General features: G+C 40.1%; 1 protein-coding gene and 1 long non-coding RNA gene across 8 annotated transcripts in view; one reads left to right on the top strand and one right to left on the bottom strand.

The window, feature by feature from the left end:
* The window catches only part of SMURF1 (SMAD specific E3 ubiquitin protein ligase 1), a 94360-nt gene that overhangs the window by 29705 nt on the left and 43965 nt on the right, over positions 1-20690 (top strand). For 2 of the 7 annotated variants that reach the window (XM_081555727.1, XM_081555726.1), the window contains exon 1: positions 16926-17491. The exons of 4 other annotated variants lie outside the window; for them this stretch is intronic. In XM_081555727.1, the coding sequence (XP_081411853.1) occupies positions 17380-17491 (112 nt within the window). In that variant the 5' untranslated portion in view covers positions 16926-17379. Of the gene's footprint in view, positions 1-16925; positions 17533-20690 lie in introns of those variants that run through there. One more of the 7 variants, XM_081555730.1, reaches the window with a different exon arrangement.
* On the bottom strand, positions 6-19769 carry LOC145531911 (uncharacterized). Its single transcript, XR_014072849.1, has 4 exons — positions 19588-19769; positions 5370-5461; positions 3315-3372; positions 6-1663 (listed from the first exon to the last, which is right to left on the bottom strand). It is a non-coding gene; the product is annotated as an uncharacterized LOC145531911 (long non-coding RNA).

Raw genomic sequence — 20690 nt, 5'->3', positions numbered from 1 at the left:
TCATATCCTTTTAAAAAATATTTATTTTTATTTATTTGTTTGGCTGTGCTGGGTCGTAGTTGCGTTGTAAGAGACAGGATCTTTCATGCGGCGTGCGGACTCTTAGTGGAGGCCTGTGGACTCCAGCTTCCTCACCGGGGATCGAACCCAGGCCCCCTGCACTGGGAGCGCGGAGTCCTAGCCTTCAACCACCAGGGAAGTCCTGAGGTTCCATACATTTTTAAGTGAGGCTTTATAGTGTGTAGGAAGGAGTGCATGCTTTGAGATGCTCCCACCAAGGGCTCCTCATGGCAAGAGATTTAACGGGTTCCCCAGTGAGGGTGGGGGAGCTCTTTCTTTCTTAGAGCTCATGTATTGGTTTTGGTTGCGCCGGCTCTTGGTTGCTTTCCGTCGGTTCTGAGAGCAGAGGCTGCTCTCTAGTTGCGGGGCTTCTCACGCCGTGGCTTCCCTTGGTGCAGAGCACAGGCTCGAGGCAGGAGAGCCCACTGTTAGATCTGCAGGTGGAGGGGGCAGTGAGTCTTTTTTGTTTGATCTTGTTCCTGTTGGTGGCCCAGGGTCGCACCTTTACTGTAAACGGATCACAGAATCTAAGTGTCGTGTTTCCACCTGGTTAAATAACCATAACTCCATTTGGGTTTCGCCCTCCCATTCTCCATAATTACATATCTGATCTGAGCAAAATGCAAAGGCAATAATATTTTATCTTCTCTGCAGTGATGAGCAGGTAACTTGGAAAAATGCAGACAGCTTCTTAGCTTTGATTGAGTCCATAAATCACTGGAGGAAAACCACCTGGAGGAAGAAGAGCTCTCAGAAGGCAGTGGACTCCTGGAGGGGGGCTGGCCCCCAGCCTGACTCGCCTGTGGTTATGACCCTCTAGGGTTGGCTCTAGCAGCAGCCAGAGTTTAGGCTTTTCCCTTGTGGTTCATGTGACCTTGTGTTCCCAATATTTACCAAATATTTGAAATAGTTTTCCCCAAAATTTCCTCCTTCATTTCCCCCAGGGTGCACATTCAGACCATAAAAGGCTCTTTTGAGATAAATGTTAAAATTTCACAAATGATAGTGTCTCTTAATGATAGGTTTTTAGACTTAGATTTACTGGGGCTTAGAGTAGTTTAATGATAGCCTAAGGTTTTCTAAATCTTTGATATTTTCCAGTTGCTTCCTTTGATAATCCATCTTGATGGAGAAGTCTTTACAGCCTGGATTTATTTCCTTAACCTCAATGGTTATTAATCAAGCAACTACTTCTTGCAATGACTTTTTTCTATGCAGTGAAGGATACCAAATAAGAGGAGGGAATTGATCAGATATAGTCCCTGCTTTCTAGACTCTTACTTGGGGAGAGTAGAAAAATTGGCAGATTGTAGTATACACTCCACTGGAGGTAAACAGAATCACAAGGACCAGCAAACTCATTCCATCTGGATGGGCTTGGGGAAGGTTTGTGGAGGATGTGGCATTTGAACTTGGTGTTGTGTTATTGGATGGAAACAGGAAGAAGGGTAAGGGTTTGGAAGGGCATTTAAAATAATGGAAATTGGGTCTTCCCTGGTGGCCCAGTGGGTGAGACTTCAAGCTTCCAGTGCAAGGGTCACGAGTTTGATCCCTGGTCGGGGAACTGAGACCCCATGTGCTGCGGCCAAAACAATAAAGTCACCTAACAAAAAAATTAAATAATGGAAATAACTTGAGTGAAGGCTTAGAAGTGAAACAGCACTTGGTATTTGTTGGGGGAAGGGGTATGATGAGCTGTTCTGTGTGCGGGGGTCATAGTCTTAGGGGGAGAAGCTGCAACAGAATGGGGTCTTTGTCAGAGTCCGTGCGTGTGGTCGGTACTGTCCTGCCCTTTAGGCACCGACAGTGTTATGTTTTGAGCAGAACTCAAATGTCTGTCATTATAAGACAAAAATCAAGACGCAGTATATAGGGTGGTTAAGGACACAGGATTTTGAAGCTGGGTTGCCTGGACCTGGATCCTGAATTGCTGTGTGACCTTCAGCAAGTTACTCAGTCTCTCTGAGGCCTCAGTTTCCTCACATATGACATAGGGATAATAGTAGGTACTTACAAGTTTATTGCAAATTTTTGGAAAAGGAAATGGCAACCCATTCCAGTATCCTTGCCTGGAAAATTCCATGGACAGAGGAGCCTGGCGGGCTACAGTTCATGGGGTCGCAAAGAGTCGGACACTACTGAGTGACTCACACACATGTAAGTCATTTATGACGGTGCCTGGCCTTTTAGTAGAATGGTATATAGTATCAGCAACTGTAATTGTAGTAAGTGTTATTAGTAGTAGTGATTAGTATTTGGGTATAACGTGCAGTTTGACTTTTTTCCTCTGAGAGATTAGATTAGCCTTTCTGTAGATGATACCGTCTGTATAATTTTGCATTAGTGAAATTGTAACATCCTTGGCCTGTAAGTGCATGAAGACTCCTTTGGAGTTTTTATTCATTGGAAGAAAAAAATGTCTGCCTTGAGAACCTGAGTCCTTTGCACTGCAGTTGTCTAGCTACTGACTGCTTCCTGGTACGGAGCTGATTTTATGAAGGTCAGTTGGTTGTGTAGCTTGTCATTTGTGTGTGTGCAGTGGAATTATAAGAGAATGACATCGTGTGTATCTGTAGAGTGTTTTGGTTACAAGTAACAGAAACTGACTTGGGCTAATTTGAGCATCAGATAATTTATGCAAAGGCTGCTGAGAACTCCTAGAACGGCTGGAAGGCTGGCACCTAACATGAGGGAAGGCAGGAACTGAGTGGCCTGGGCTTCCAGGAAGATGACGACCATTTCACAGGCAAATAGCCTGGTCGGCGTAGCCATGGTCAGTGTCACTGTGATTTAGGACATCATCCTTCCAACCCTGACGTCTCCTCATGCCCCGTTATGATAGCAAAAAGTTGGAGACAGTTTCCATGCCTGGCGATGAGGGTCAGAATACATTCTAGAACAGCCATGTAATTGGGATGCACTGCGGCCCTTAAACATTTCATGGAAGAATGGCGTGGAAACTGTTCTATTAGGTGAAAATGGCAGGTAGCAAAACTCTATGGGTAGGATAATTACATTTAAAAATTCGGTGAAGTAGCTGCTATTATTATTCCTATTTGACACACAGACATAGAGTTGCTAAGTTTGCTCAAGGTCACAGGGCTAATAAAGGGAAGAGGCAGGATTCAAACCTGGGAGTTCAGAACCAGGCACTTGGCCACTTTATCGCATTCTCTGACAAAGACACACTCTGATTGAAAGCAGTCACAGGGTTATGGCCAGGTGGTGAGGTTATGGGTGATTTTATTACTTACTCTGACTTCTGGATGAGCATATGTTACTTCTGTAGTGACCAAACTGGTTCTGAGGTTACTGTAAAAATGTAAAGTTTTAGAAGATTTTTCTTCCAGTTACATGTCCAGAGATATCCACTGCAAATATGTTAAGTATGTAACAAGAAATCTCTAGAGTTATCTCCATCAATATATGAATTCCCTTCTTGAACTCGTATGTGTCATACAGTATGTGTTTACCATTAATGAAACAAGTGATTACCATCATCACAACCAGAAAATGTTACTGGGATTTTAAACTCAGTGTTGCTGCATTTTCAGGATTATATCAAAGCACTGATAACACAGCTTGTGTTTTAAATGGAAGATTTAAATCTGTGAAGCTTTTTAAGATTTATGTTTGTCATGTCTCGGCACGAGTTTCTCGTTTGTAGTCTGGTTATGAAAAGACTCTGGTTTCCATATGTATATTTAAAATACTTTGAGTCATGGATTCAAATGAGTAATAGACCTTATATCCATATCAGATTTCTGCTTTGTCATACCTTAACTTGAAGGCCATGCATTTATTTTGGTACTTGGAATAGCAAACATTGAATTGGCAAAAATGAGATTAGTTTTAAATATTCTTCCCCATGTTTTTTATTACTTTCCAAAAATTTGTTGGAATGAAAGTTGATATTCTGTTTCACAGGAAGTGGAAGGGGCCCATGGGTATATGCACAAAGGCATATATATATACATATACATACATACATATATATATATATATATAGTGCTGGGTGGTATGTTCATGGTTGTTAGAAAATTAAAAACATCTCCTATTTCCTCATCCTTTTCAGCAAGTTTCAACTCAAATATCAAAGCACATTGATTGTGAGAGGTCATTATATGCAGTACTAAAAAGAAAATGTTGCGAATTATTTATACTATTTATTTATACTGTTGGAGGAGAGACTTGTTTAAGTATATATATATTTTTTAAATCATGTAGTATTCTTCTGAGTTACAATTAAAAAGTATAAGTAAAGTAGATGAAAGAATCCCTAAAACAACCTCACATTCAGGGTTTACCTCTTCTGAGTCAGCTGACCCAGAATCAACAATATTTGTGTCTCTCTACATTAGGCCATAAAGGGAGTTGGCCATGCAACTGTTGGAAGAGTGGTCCACTCTTTCTCTTATTTATTTGAAATATCGTTGATTTACTGTATTGTGCCGGACAAATTGCTGTCTGCCTATTCTATACCCCTCCCCACCTTCCCCTGCTATTAACTGATAAGAAGGCTGTTGATTCCAGAGTTAGGAACAGGAGCCTGCAGATTTCATTCTAGGTCTGTATCCACATTTATTGCTATCGTTTTATCCTCATCATATTCCATTGTCATGGGATCATACTAACGATTCTAATTTGCTTTTCAAATTAGAAACATCTATATGGAAGGAGATCTAGCAACTTCATTTTATTTTATTCTCAGTTAAAATTTCTATTTAAAAAATTTAACACTCTGCCTATGGTAATAAATAAATTAGAGAAAGAGCACAGGAGAGGTTAGGCTGAAAAACTGACAATATCTCTGCCTTCCCTTCTCCACTCCCTGGAGTTGCTATTTTTGGTTCCTTTGGTTACTCCAGATAATACAACAAATATATTTCTCAGTGTCTACTTTCTTTTGCAGAACAGTGTAGCTACGATGTAAGAACTTTTCAGGTTTATGTAGATTCTGTTTGAAGACAGCATGATTGTCCTCCACCCGCTTTTATTTACAAGTATCACGTCTGCTCCTAAGACCAGGGTGTAGTCCCTGCTTCATTACTACATTTCTGGCAACCTTTAAGTCTCGAGTTGTAGTTTTCTTTAACCAGTGAATCCAGGAATGTAACGCCATCCCCGTCATATAGCATGCCTTACTGTAATATTGACATGACTATAGAGTAGATAATTTCTCTTTCAAAACTCTTCAGAGACAGATGTATAGGATGGTACTAATATATACAAAGAACTGAAAAATGCTGAGATGAATCCATTAAAACATTAGTGAGATTTTAGAGTTAGATATAAAAATTTCAACTTACTGTTTATAGAAGATCTTATTTCGCCTAAATTTTGTGCAAATAAAAATTGTACAGCCGTCACCAGGATCTTATTTTAGAACATTTTCATCACTCTAAAAAGAATGTAGATTTAAATGGGATTAAAAAAATGAGAACCCTAGTTTGTGCCTGTAAAAAGCAACTTATGATGTCTTATTAAAATTTTTCAAATGCACATCGTAATATATTTTACTTAACCCCCCCCATAATATCATATTATGATATACTGTCAGCAAAAACAAGACTGGGAGCTGACTGTGGCTCAGATCATGAACTCCTTATTGCCAAATTCAGACTGAAATTGAAGAAAGTGGAGAAAACCACTAGACCATTCAGGTATGACCTAAATCAAGTCCCTTATGACTATACAGTGGAAGTGAGAAATAGATTTAAGGGACTAGATCTGACTGATGAACTATGGATGGAGATTCATGACATTGTACAGGAGACAGGAATCAAGACCATCCCCAAGGAAAAGAAATGCAAAAAAACAAAATGGCTGTCTGAGGAGGCCTTACAAATAGTTGTGAAAAGAAGGGAAGTGAAAAGCAAAAGGGAAAAGGAAAGATATACCCATTTGAATGCAGAGTTCCAAAGAATAGCAAGGAGAGATAAGAGAGCCTTCCTCAGCGATCAACGCAAAGAAATAGAGGAAAACAATAGAATGGGAAAGACTAGAGATCTCTTCAAGAAAATTAGAGATACCAAGGGAACATTTCATGCAAAGATGGGCTCAATAAAGGACAGAAATGGTAGGGACCTAACAGAAGCAGAAGATATTAAGAAGAGGTAGCAAGAATACACAGAAGAACTGTACAAAAAAGATCTTCACAACCCAGATAATCACGATGGTGTGATCACTCACCTAGAGCCAGACATCCTGGAAAATGAAGTCAAGTGGGCCTTAGGAAGCATCACTACGAACAAAGCTAGTGGAGGTGATGGAATTCCAGTTGAGCTATTTCAAATGCTGAAAGATGATGCTGTGAAAGTGCTGCACTCAATATGCCAGCAAATTTGGAAAACTCAGCAGTGGCCACGGGACTGGAAAAGGTCAGTTTTCATTCCAATCCCAAAGAAAGGCAATGCCAAAGAATGCTCAAACTACCGCACAATTGCACTCATCTCACACGCTAGTAAAGTAATGCTTAAATTTCTCCAAGCCAGGCTTCAGCAATACATGAACCATGAGCTTCCAGATGTTCAAGCTGGTTTTAGAAAAGGCCGAGGAACCAGAGATCAAATTGCCAACATCCGCTGGATCATAGAAAAAGCAAGAGAGTTCCAGAAAAACATCTATTTCTGCTTTATTGACTACGCCAAAGCCTTTGACTGTGTGGATCACAATAAACTGTGGAAAATTCTAAAAGAGATGGGCATACCAGACCACCTGACCTGCCTCTTGAGAAACCTGTATGCAGGTCAGGAAGCAACAGTTAGAACTGGACATGGAACAACAGACTGGTTCCAAATAGGAAAAGGAGTCCGTCAAGGCTGTATATTGTCACCCTACTTATTTGACTTATATGCAGAGTACATCATGAGAAACGCTGGGCTGGAGGAAGCACAAGCTGGAATCAAGATTGCTGGGAGAAATATCAATAATCTCAGATATGCAGATGACACCACCCTTACGGCAGAAAGTGAAGAAGAACTAAGAGCCTCTTGATGAAAGTGAAAGAGGAGAGTGAAAAAGTTGGCTAAAAGCTCAACATTCAGAAAACTAAGATCATGGCATCTGGTCCCATCACTTCATGGCAAATAGATGGGGAAACAGTGGAAACAGTGGCTGACTTTATTTTTCTGGGCTCCAAAATCACTGCTGATGGTGACTGCAGCCATGAAATTAAAAGACATTTACTCCTTTGAAGGAAAGTTATGACCAACCTAGACAGCATATTAAAAAGCAGAGACATTACTTTGTCAACAAAGGTCCGTCTAGTCAAGGCTATGGTTTTTCCAGTGGTCATGTATGGATGTGAGAGCTGGACTATAAAGAAAGCTGAGCGCTGCAGAATTGATGCTTTTGAACTGTGGTGTTGGAGAAGACTCTTTAAGAGTCCCTTGGACTGCAAGGAGATCCAACCAGTCCATCCTAAAGGAGATAGTCCTGGGTGTTCATTGAAAGGACTGATGTTGAAGCTGAAACTCCAATACTTTGGCCGCCTCATGCGAAGAGCAGACTCATTGGAAAAGACCCCGATGCTGGGAAAGATTGAGGGTAGGAGGAGAAGGGGACGACAGAGGATGAGATGGTTGGATGGCATCACCGACTCGATGGACATGGGTTTGGGTGGACTCCGGGAGTTGGTGATGGACAGGGGGGCCTGATGTGCTGCGATTCATGGGGTCGCAAAGAGTTGGACACGACTGAGCGACTGAACTGAGTATCATATTAAAAGTCTTTGAGTTTGACTAGATATGGAAATGCAAAATAAAAACTAAATTATTCTGTATTTTTGTATATGTTATTTTTTCCCCTTCAGTGTGAGATTAAAATCTCTGAATCTTCAAAAGTGAAATTGCTACCCCTATTTACAGAAATCGATTGCACATCATACAACAGATCACACATATGTGCTGTGTTTCAGTTTGAAATTTAATTGTCCATGTCTCCTGTAGTGTGTTTATTTGTATGTCTAATTTCCAGTCCAAACATGAGCCAGGAACATAGTATCTTAGTTTTTAAATTAAGTAGAAATTGCATGTTACGTTGATGGGACATTCTTATCCATATCCCCCAGCTCAGACCCCAGATTTCTTTAGGACATAGCAATAGCATTGCTCCCAAACAAGAATCAAATTCACTGGTAACTTTGCAGAAGATTGAATTCTAAAATGGAAATAGACAGTTGAAAAATTGATTGAGATTAAACATTGGTTGCCTCTCCTCTCATTATTTGTGTGTGTGTCTGACTGTTTGCAACCCCGTTGACTGTAACCTGCCGGGCTCCTCTGTCCATGGGATTCTCCAGGCATGAATACTGGAATGGGTTGCCATGCCCTCCTCCAGGGGATCTTCCTAACCCAGGGATTGAACCCAGGTGGATTCTTTACCATCTGAGCCACCAGGGAAGCCCCAATTATTTTTTTAAAAAGTCTCTAAATCACTTTACTAAGTAAAGAGTTCTTTTTCCTACCAGGTTTATCTCTGGCCATTGTTTCTTGGATTTGGGTTTAAAATTTGATGGGGATTATCTTCTCTCTCTAGCTAACTCTGAAAATTCTTGTTGCTTCACAATGTGAAGCATCCCACATCCTCTTCTCCATCCTATGTCAGGAAATCTCCCTTCTCTAATCTCTGTTTCAGCCTCAGTTTGATCTTTGATAGAATGTTTCTAGTATTAACTTCTAAACGATGGCTATGAGTTAATGATTGTTGTTCCAACAAAGATATAGAATTTATTCAAGTAAATGTGCTTCTTTATACACATCACCTGGGAAGACAGGATCTATATTTCTATAGACAGTTGGGCTCAGAACTTGCAATTTGCTTTTTATAATTGAGGCTCTGGTTGCTCTCTTCCTTTTTTTGTTTTAACTAAAGTGCCACATCTTTCCAGGTCTAAATTCATAGATTTCCTGCTGTCTGGCCTGTTGCTAACCTCAGTGTATTCAAGTGAATGTGTGATATTTGTAAGCCTCAGTTTTAATAATGATCCTGGGCCAGTTGTTTAAAATAACAGGCAGAGACTCTGAGTTTTGAGCATAATTTGCTTCAAACCTTCTGCTCACAGGAAATAAACGCCTGGACTTCCCGTTCTGTCCAAACCGATTAGCTTGTTATAGCCCATGTCTTTCCCGTGTACTTTCCCCCGCTTTGTTGTTATTTAGCCCACATGCCTGAATAGCTCTGGACTTTGTAAAAACAGGGACTGTTCGTTCATTTAACTGAAGAGATTAACTTGACAGTTTATAAGTAGATCTTATCCTACATATTTAGAAAGCATATAACATTTTGGCATTATTTAAGGGTAAAAATCTTTCAGAGTCATATCTTTAAGCTGTTTACCTCACCTTTGTGATGATTTTTTTTGGTTCGGTGTTTTCCGAATAAATCTTAAACTGATTGTTTATAGAAAAGAAAATAACCCATCAACACTGGTGCTAGTTTAGTTCATAAGCAATCATATATATATAAAACAGCTTTATTGAGATATGATTCAATAACATAAAGTCCACCTTTATGGACTTAAAGTCCAGAAATAAAAAGCATACAGTTCAGTGGCCTCTGGTGTTTCATGGTGTTATATACAACCATCACCACATCTTTATTTATTTACCTATTTATTTGGCTGTGCTGGGTCTTAGATGTGGCATGTGAGATCTAGTTCCCTGATCAGGGATCACACTTGGGCCCCCTGCATGGGGAGTGAGGAGTCTTTGCCCTTGGATCACCAGGGAAGTCCCTACCACTGTCTTATTTTAGAACATTTCCATCTCTCTAAAAAGAAACTCTGTACCCAGTAGCAGTAAATCCCTATATCCCCTCCCCTCATTTCTTGAAATCTACTATTTTCTGTCTCTATGGATTGGTTTGGCATCACTGACTTGATGGACATGAGTTTGAGCAAGCTCTGGGAGTTGGTGATGGACAGGGAAGCCTGGCGTGCTGCAGTCCATGGGGTCGCAAAGAGTCGGACACAACTGAGCGACTGAACTGATGGATTTGTCTATTCTGGACATTTCATATCAAGGGAATCATACAACATGTCATCTTTTCTTTGATTTAGCATAATGTTTTCAGGGTTCATTCATGTTGTTTGTATCTGCAGTCCATTCCTTTTTTTGCTGAATAATAGAAAAATATTCCATTGTATGGATATGCCATATTTTATTCATTCATTGTTTGCATTGTTTTTGCTTTGGGGCTATTATAAATATGCTGCTAATGAAAATTTATGCACAAGTTTTTATGTAGACATACATTTTCCATTCTCTTGGGTACACACCTTACATGTGGAATTGCTGGGTCATATGCAGTTCTGTGTTCAACATTTTGATGACCTGCCAAACTGTTTTCCAAAGTGACCAAATCATTTTACAATCCCACCAGTCATGTTTAAGGATTCCAATTTCTCCACATTCTCACCAGAACTTGTTAACGTCATATTTATTTTACCTATCCTAATGAGTATGAGTTAGTATCTAACTGTGGTTTTGATTTGCATTTCTCTGATAAGCATCTTTTCCTGTACTTAGTGCCCACTTGTATATTTTCTTTTGAGAAATGTCTCTTCATATCCTTTGCCCATTTTTTAATTGTTTGTCTTCTTATTGTTCCCTGGTGGCTCAGATGGTAAAGCGTCTGCCTACAATGAGGGAGACCGGGTTCAATCCCTGGGTCGGGAAGATCTCCTGGAGAAGGAAATGGCAACCCACTCTAGTATTCTTGCCTGGAAAATCCTATGGACAGAGGAGCCTGGTGGGCTACAGTCCATGGGGTTGCAAAGAGTCAGACACGACTGAGTGACTTCACTTTCACTTTCTTTATTGTTCATTTGTAAGAGTTCTTTATATATTCTGCATACAGGTCTCCTTGTGTATTTTCATATAATTTTGAAATATTCTGTGGACTGTCTTTTTACTTACAGTTTTTAATTTTGATCAAGTACAATTTATATATCTTTTATCACTTCTACTTTTGGTGTCATATCTAGGTGCAGTTCAGTTCAGTCGCTCAGTTGTGTCCAACTCTTTGTGACCCCATGAGCCACAGCACACCAGGCCTTCCTGTCCATCACCAACTCCTGGAGTCCACCCAAACCCATGTCCGTTGAGTCGGTGATGCCATCTAACCATCTCATCCTCTGTCATCCCCTTCTCCTCCTGCCCTCAATCTTTGCCAGCATCAGGATCTTTTCCAATGAGTCTGCTCTGCTCATCAGGTGACCAAAGTTTTGGAGTTGCAGCTTCCACATCAGTCCTTCCAATGAACACCCAGGACTGATCTTCTTTAGGATGGACTGGTTGGATCTCCTTGCAGTCCAAGGAACTCTCGAGAGTCTTCTCCAGCACCACAGTTCAAGAGCATCAATTCTTTGGTGCTCAGCTTTCTTCATAGTCCAGCTCTCACATCCATACATGACCACTGGAAAAACCATAGCCTTGACTAGACGGACCTTTGTTGACAAAGTAATGTCTCTGCTTTTTAATATGCTGTCTAGGTTGGTCATAACTTTCCTCCCAAGGAGTAAGCGTCTTTTAATTTCATGGCTGCAGTCACCATCAGCAGTGATTTTGGAGCCCAGAAAAATAAAGTCAGCCACTGTTTCCACTGTTTCCCCATCTATTTGCCATGAAGTGATGGGACCAGATGCCATGATCTTAGTTTTCTGAATGTTGAGCTTTTAGCCAACTTTTTCACTCTCCTCTTTCACTTTCATCAAGAGGCTCTTTAGTTCTTCTTCACTTTCTGCCGTAAGGGTGGTGTCATCTGCATATCTGAGATTATTGATATTTCTCCCAGCAATCTTGATTCCAGCTTGTGCTTCCTCCAGCCCAGCGTTTCTCATGATGTACTCTGCATATAAGTCAAATAAGTAGGGTGACAATATACAGCCTTGACGGACTCCTTTTCCTATTTGGAACCAGTCTGTTGTTCCATGTCCAGTTCTAACTGTTGCTTCCTGACCTGCATACAGGTTTCTCAAGAGGCAGGTCAGGTGGTCTGGTATGCCCATCTCTTTCAGAATTTTCCACAGTTTATTGTGATCCACACAGTCAGTCAAAGGCTTTGGCGTAGTCAATAAAGCAGAAATAGATGTTTTTCTGGAACTCTCTTGCTTTTTCTATGATCCAGCGGATGTTGGCAATTTGATCTCTGGTTCCTCTGCCTTTTCTAAAACCAGCTTGAACATCTGGAAGTTCACGGTAAGCTCTGCCAAAACCTCAGGTCACAAAGATTCACTACTATAGTTTCTTCTGAAAAGTTTTATAACTGAACTCTTGCATTTAGGTCCATGATCCCTTTTGAGTTCATTTTTGTGTACGGTATGAGGTAAGGCTCTAGCCTCATTCTTTTGCATGTGGATAATCAGGTATTCCAGCACTATTTGTTGAAAAAACTGTTGTCTCCCCATTGAATTATGTTAGCACTTGTCCAAAATCAACTGATGTAAATGTATGGGTTTATATGTGGACTCCCAATTCTAGTCCATTGATCTATATTTATGTCTACCTTATGCCAGTACCACGCCATTCTGATAACCATAGCTTAGTCATAAGATTTTTAAAATTTGTGTTTATTAAAGTTTAGTTGATTTACAATGTTGTGTTAATTTCTGCTGTACAGCATAGTGACTCAGATATATATATGTATATATTTCTTTTTCACATTTTGTGGTTTGTTACAGGATTTGAATACAAATTTGAATTTGTATAGTTCCCTGTGCTACACAGTAGGACCTTGTTGTTTATCCATTCTGTATATAACAGTTTTCATCTCCTAATCCCAGACTCTCAATCCATCCCTCCCCCACTCCCCCTTGGCAACCACAAATCTGTTCTCTCTATCTGTGAGTCTGTTTCGGTTTCATAGATATGTTAATTTGTGTCATATTTTAGATTCCACATATAAGTAATATCATATGGTATTTGTCTTTCTCTTGCTAAGTTATTTCGCCTAGTATGGTAATCTCTAGGGCCATCCATGTTGCTGCAGATGGCATTATTTCATTCTTTTTTATACTGAGTAGGATTCCATTTATATATATATACACACACTATATCTTCTGTATCCACTCATCTGTTGATGGGAATTTAGGCTGTTTCCAGTGTCTTGGCTCTTGGAAATAGTGCTGCTGTGAACGCAGGGGGGCATGTGCGTTCGAATTATAGTTTTGTCCGGATATATGTCCAGGAGTGGGATTACTGGATCATATGGCAGTTCTCTTTTCGGCTTTTTGAGGAGCCTCCAGACTGTTTTCCATAGTGGCTGCACCAATTCACATTCCCACCAGCAGTGTAGGAGGGCTCCCTTCTTTCCACACCCCCTCCGCAGTTGTTATTTGTAGAGCTTAGTCATAAGTTTTGATACGGGTGTGAGTCTCCAGCTTTGTTCAGGGTTGCTTTGGCTTCTGAGTCCAGTGAATTCCCATAGGAATTTTAGGGTCAGCCTGTCAATTTATTTTTAAAAAACAGCTGGAATTTTAATAGGAATGCAATCGATAGTAGATTGCATTCAACTCTGAAACAGGCCTCAGTTATTTTGACTGTGCATAGGAGATTTGTGTCTTGGTGGGTAACAGTGCAAGTCTAAAACTAAGTTTTTTGAAGAAACACTGAACTGGCATTATCTTTGTATTAAACTCTTTCCTTGGTTTCATTATTAAAACTATAGATGTGGCATCCTTTGGTCAGAGTATTTGCTTTGCAGGCTTTTTGCTCTTCCCATTTTTTTAGGTTTTCACTTAGCATTGTAAAACAATATGTATATTTATTGTTTGTTTATTGTTGACTGTGCTGGGTCTTCGCTGTGAGTGGCCTTTCTCTAGTTGTGGTGGGGGGGGGAGTATTCTAAGGTTGTGTGTGCTGGCTTCTCATTGCAGTGGCCTCTCTTGTGGAGCCCAGGCTTTAGGACACATGGGCTTCAGTAGTTATGGCACACGGGCTAAGGTGCCCCATGGCAACGTGGGATTGTCCCAGACTAGGAGTTGAACCTGTGTCCCTTATATTGGCAGGTGGATTCCTTACCACTGGACCACCAGGGAAGTCCCCCACCAATGTTTTGAGATCAGTGAAATTGTGATAAAGACAAGGAGAGACAAAGTTTGCAGAACCAGGGTTCTTCAAGGTCTTAGCTGTATATTATAGAATGGTGTGAAAGAAATTGGTGGTCTTATCAGAGTATACATGGTGTGGCTTTTTTTTTTTTCTCTTCCCCTATCTTGAGAAAGAAATTGCCTTGGAAAGCAAGAAGGCACTTGGTAAGAAGTTTAGGTCTTTTTCCCGTGGAGTCAGTTTAGTTCAACAGTATCTTCTCTTGCCACACCTAAGGCACTGTGCTAGCTGCCACCGGAGGAGGAGAAAGGAGAAGACTTCCTTTGATTTTTGAAACAGCCTCCAAATAACGTCAGTCTTCTTGCCTCCAGCCTCTCCCCATTCCTTCTCATTTTCTCCTCCAGGGACAGAATTCCTAGCTTCTTAACAAAGTCATCTGGCTCCTGGTTGCCCGGGGTCGGGGTAAAGTCCAAATTCCTGAGCCTTGCAGATAAGACCTCTTCCAGTCTGGCTGTAGCCTTTTTCTCTTGCTCCTGAACCAGGCATCCCACAGGAGCACAGCTTTCCCTGAATGCATGATGCCTTCATGTGTGTTCCTTCTCTGTAGAGTCACCCACTCCAGCCCCGTCCTGCTAGACAGAGGCCAGTCCCCTTCTCTTCTTCCTGCAGCAGTGTCTTCAGAGCCTCACACGTGTTCTTCATTTCCTTGTCTTTGCTGCTAAAGAGGCAGAGACTCAATCATCTGTTTCTCCAGTGGCACAGGGCCTGGCGGAGCATTTCCTCACTGTCAGTTTATTTATGTAAACTTTTATATCGGAGAATAGCTTACTAACCATGTTCTGATAGTTTCCGGTGGACAGCAAAGGGGCTCAATCATGCATATGCACGTATCCATTCTCCCCCAAACTCCCCCACCCCATCCAGGCTGTCGCAGAACGTTGAACAGAGTTCTCTGTGCTATACACTAGGATTTTATTGGTTACCCATTCTAAACATAGCCCATTTCAAACCGTTAATTTAGAGTCAGCATGTGTCAAAGATTTATTTAATTCATAAATGGAGAAACCAATAAAGTAGCAAGAATGATATTGGCTGTATAGCTTTTAATTATATAAATGAAGATGCTGTATTTTGCTTCCCTGGTGGCTCAGATGGTAAAGAATCTGCCTGCAGTGCAGGAGATTTGGGTTCAATCCCTGGGTCGGAAAGATTCCCTGGAGAATGGAATGGCAACCCACTCCAGTATTCTTGCCTGGAGAATTCCATGGACAGAGGAGCCTGGTGGGCTACAGTCCATGGGGTCACAAAGAGTTGGACAGGACTGAGCGACTGACTAAACAACAACTGTAGTAAATTTATTGTATAATTATAAAATTCACTGTTGAGAACATTTGTCTTTTATTTCATGAATGTTTTAAATAAAAGCATTTTTTGATGGTGACAATGAAAATTTCACTGGTAGCTAATTCAGGTTTTGTTCTAAAGAGATCTTTATTTCATCTTTTAAAACATTTTTAAAATAAAAATTTTTATTTTTAAACTTTTAAATTAAACTATGCTTGATTTATAGTATTGTGTTAGTTTTGGGTTTCATGGGCTATACAGTAAATCCTTATTAGATGTGTATCTATTAATCCATACTCCTAATTTAGTCCCTCCCTCTCCCTTTTTCCCTTTGGTAACCATTAATTTGTATCCTATGTTTATGAGTTTTTCTGTTTTGTAAATAAGTTCATTTGTTTTAGATTCCACATATAAGTGATATATAATATCTGTCTTTCTCTGCCTGACTTACTTCACTTAATATGATAATCTCTAGGTTCATCCATGTTTCAAATGACATGATTTCGTTCTTTTTTATGGTTGAGTAATATTCCATTGTGTATGTGTGTATATGTGTGTATGTGATCACATACCCTCACATATTATATATAGATCACATCTTTGTCCATTCATCTGTTGATGGACATTTCATCTTGCTTCTTGAAAGCTGTTTTTACTGGGTAGAGAATTCTAGAAAGTGAAATGTGTTAGTCACTCAGTCATGTCTGACTCTTTGCAACCCCATGGGTTGTAGCCTGCCAGGCTCCTGTGTCCATGGAATTTTCCAGGTAAGAATACTGGAGTGGGTTGCCATTTCCTTCTCCAGGGGATCTTCCCAACCCAGGGATCGAACCTGCTTCTCTGGTGTTTCTTGCATTGGCAGGTGGATTCTTTACCACTGAGCCACCAGGGAACCGCAGTAGTCTTTCCTTTTTCTATGGCTATTTTTAAGATTTTTCTTTGTCTTTCATTTTCTACAGTTTTGCTCTGATATAACCAGATATCCTTCTTTGCATTTATTCTGCTTGGGCTGTTTGAATTTGTGAACTGAAGTTTGTTGTTACTTCTTAAATTCCCAGCCAGGATCTCTTTCATTGTGTTTTTGCCCATTCTCTTTTTCTTCTCTTTCTGGGACTTCAGTTAAACTTATAATTAGGGTTTCTCACTGTAAGTTTGTTTTGACCTTTTCCTAATTTTTTAAGGTATAAAAGATTGTCCATTTGTAACTTTTCTAATAAAAAATTTTAATCTCTTAAGTTCCCTTCTGAGCCTTACTTTAGCTGGATTCCACAAATTTGGGTATGTTTTTTAAAATTTTTTCTTTCAGTGTAATAAAATATTCTTTTATTTCCTTTTAGACCTTCCCTTCTATCCACTGATTATTTAGAAGTTCGGTATTTACTATCCACGTGTTTGAAGATTTGTTTGTTTTGCTTTATAGTTGAATTCCATTATGATCAAAGAACATAGATTGTACAATTTCAGTTCTTTTAGGTTTGTTGATTTGTTTCTCGCGTATTCTGTGGGTAATTGAGAAGAGAGTATAAAGCTGCCATGGTCGTGAGGAATGTATGATAAATGTCAGTTTGATCCAGGCAGTTGATGGCCTTCCATCCTCTCTATTCTCTCTGCCTTCTGTCTGCTGCTTTTATCAGTTACTGAAAGAAGTGTTGAAGTCTGTAGCTGTAATTTTGTCTCTTTCAGTTCTGTCATTTTTTCAAAAAATTTATTTATTTTTGGCTGTACCGGCTCTTTGCTGCTGCACGGGCTTCTCTCTAGCTGCAGCGAGCGGGGGCTACTCTTCAGTGCGGGGCGCAGGCTTCTTACTGCAGTGGCTCCTTCTGTTGCGGAGCACAGGCCCAAGGGCACTGAGTTCAGTAGTTGTGACACAATAGTTGCGGTGCACAGGCTCAATAGTTGTGGCACATGGGCTTGGTTGCTCTAAGGCATGTGGGATCTTCCTGGCTCAGGGGTCGAACTCGAATCTCCTGCACTGGTAGGCGGATTCTTGACCACTGAGCCGCCAGGGAAGCCCCCAGCTCTGCCCGTCTTTGATTCAGGTATTCTGAAGCTCGGTTAGGTGCACGCATGTTTATGGTTGGTACGTCTTCTCGGCAAATTAACACTTTTATCATTAGTTAATGTTCCTCATTATCCCTTACAATCTTCTTTGCTCTAAAGTTTGCGTTGTTTCATACTGATACAGTGACTCCAGCTTTCTTTTGATTAGTGTTTGCATGGCGTATCCTCACACAAGTTGCGATTTTCCTGGTTCTTTGTATGCTGAGTAGTTTAGGTTTATATCCTGGACATCTTGAGTGTTGTGTCATGAGATTGCATCTTGTTTAAATCTTATGGAGAATGTCGAGCACCGATGACCCTTGAACAACACAGGTTTGAATGGCACAGGTCCGCTTACATATATTTTTCAATAAATATGTATTGCAGTACTATGTGAACTGTGGTTGATTGAATCTGTGGATGTGGAGTTGCAGATACTGAGAGCTGACCAATTGCAGGAGTGGGGGTCAGTGTCCCTCACCCCAGGTTGTTCAAGGTCCAGCTGTATTTGTTTTCACTGTCATTGACCTCGCTGGGTTCAGAGAGTGTGTTCTAAGTAGCCCTCTGGGCATTCTAGTTCAGTGTCAGTTCTGTTTCAAAACCTGTTCAAAGCCGTCTGTGTCTGACTTGTGTGCTGCTGGGAGCCACCTGAAGCTTGGTCGGTAGCTCACCCCATAGATCAGAGGTGCTGCTGGACATTTGTGTTTGAAAGTCATTCGCAGTAACCCACAACTAAGACTTGAGATTTTCTTGGGTTCCAGCAGATACAAAGGTGGGCTGCTGCCTGAATTCCTACCCGCAGCATGCTGCCTCCTGGGGCTAGCCCAAACTGAGAGTTTAAGTGACTTACAAGATGTTGGTTTAGCCAGAGTTGTATTTTAAAAATTAGTTGTGCAGCTATTTAAAAACTAAGTTGATAACTATTTCCCTAAACATGGTCAGTTTTGACATTTTCAGTTAGTAGGAGATGATTCTCTTTATGATCTATTTAATATAAGGCTATTCATTTTTCCAGTTGATTTCCTTTCTTATAAAAGGGATTATTTATGAATTTTTAGTTTGATCTTGCTTTTATTTTTAGTATTTTAGTTTTCTGCCCTGTAATATCTAAGGTTACTTTCAGGTAATAATGATTAGATTTTAATTTTGAGATATTATGTACTTGAGTTTCAAATAACTTCTGTTGTTTATTTTAAGATCTTGTCTATAAATTTCAACTGAGTTAATACTAATGAAACTTACAACTTGACTTTTGTTGTCTGTTATTTTTTAAAATTCACATTAATGTATTATAACATAGAAAGCCCAGTTATTTATTTAGACTGAAAAGCTTTTATTTTAGCAAATTAATTATAATCAATTCATAACTGAAAAATTGACTTATCTTAATGTAACCTGGGGATATATACTTAGCTTTTATTTTAAATTGTTTTATATATATATACACACATACACATACAGAAAACTGCACATGTAGGATGATGTAATTTGGATCACATTGATATTTTTCTAAATAAAGAGAATGTCTTAAAGAACAACCCTATATATGAGGAGAAAACAAATCATAAACTATATTTAGCTTGGCATAAAATAACTTTTGCATAACAATTTTAGCAATGAAACTGCAAACCTCCTCAGGATTTGGGCACCATTTCTTTAGGGCCCTGGCAATTTGGTAATAATTAATACCATCATGGCGTGGTTGCTGTGTTACATTTGACTGCGTTTTTGGCAGTAAATTCCAAGAGGATCTCTATTTTCCAGGACAAAGCACACTAAAGCTTTGTGGAGATAATTCTATCCACATTCTCACCTAATTTCTATTGCTAGAACTGAAAACAGTGGCTTTGAGATGAGAGGAAAGAAAATTTGACAAATTATCAAGAATACCAGACTGAAGGCAGCTTTCAATTTGATTAATTAATTTGTAATTCAATTTTGGAAACATTTTCTGAATATAGGGATTTTGGAGATTACTACCAAAGCTGCTTATCATTCTGAAAGTTGGGAGGAGCAGAGAGGAACAGAATATGTTTTTAGGGTAAAGCGTGCATTTTCCCCTGTCCTCCTTTGAGCAGTATGATTATTGGAATACCATGTTTGCTTGTCTCCATTCTGCTCTTGGTCCTTCTTTTGCCAATACTGTGCCTGGCTCGAATCAGTGCCTGATGGATGGTGTAGAGTTGGCGATGGACTGGAAACTTCTGGTGTGAGTCTGTATAATATCTGAGGTGTGGATAACACCGGATCTGACTGTCAGTAGAAAGCAGACTCTACAGCTGATTCTTGTTATCCATGGTAACTAGGTTCTAAAGTCTCTGACACTAAATGAGTGGACACAGAACCATGGCTTCTAAAGGAATGCAGGATTCTGTTCCCATGAGCCTCTGCTGCATTTTTGCCAGCTGATCAACACATAAGCTTGTTTCATGCTTCTGTTGAAAGACACCGTATTGAACGTATATTGCTGACTCATTAACATTTAAAGCATGGCCAGCCCCCGCTGTGAGCCATCCTGGATGAAGCTCACGGAACACACATGAATTTTCTGGAAGGCGCATCACAGCCTTCTTTGGTTTAGGAGCAGTAGGTCACACTTCAACCCTGTACTTTGGGCCTATTTTAAATAGCAGAACCACCAACAAAAGCACAAAAATGTGGAAAATGTGGCACTAAGTGGACCATAAAAAAGACCCTTTATGTGGTATGACACTTGAAACAAGAAGGCATATTGCCTGTCCAGCTTCAGCTGGGAGTGTGTACGTTGGGTGACAAGTTAGTGCTCGTGTTACTCTGCATATGTCTGTGAATGACGGGAAAAGTGCCACAAGTATTGATGTTGGAGTTACAAGCATATTTTAACAAGTAGGCATGTTTGTGAATGCCGAATTCATGAGTAATGAGGATTAGCTCTACCTCAAAGACTAGGCGTTTGTGTCTGCTAATCCCAACTTTCCAAACCATCCCTCCCCAGCCCCTTCTCCGTCTTGGCGACCACAAGTCTGTTCTCTGTGTCTGAGTCCATTTCTGTTTATAAGCAAGTTCATTTGGTTGTACTTTAGACTCCACATATAAGTGATATCATGTGGTATTTGTCTTTTTCTTTCTGGCTTCACTGAGTATGATAATCTCTAGGTCCCTATGTTGCTGCAAATGGTAGTATTTCATTCTTTTTCATAGCCGAGTAATATTCCCTTG

This window comes from Giraffa tippelskirchi, chromosome 13, assembly GCF_054371585.1.
Source record: "Giraffa tippelskirchi isolate mGirTip1 chromosome 13, T2T-mGirTip1v1.2.pri, whole genome shotgun sequence".
Taxonomy (NCBI): domain Eukaryota; kingdom Metazoa; phylum Chordata; class Mammalia; order Artiodactyla; family Giraffidae; genus Giraffa; species Giraffa tippelskirchi.
The sequence above is the reverse complement of the archived record's forward strand: the minus strand, read 5'-3'. Positions and strand labels throughout refer to the sequence as shown.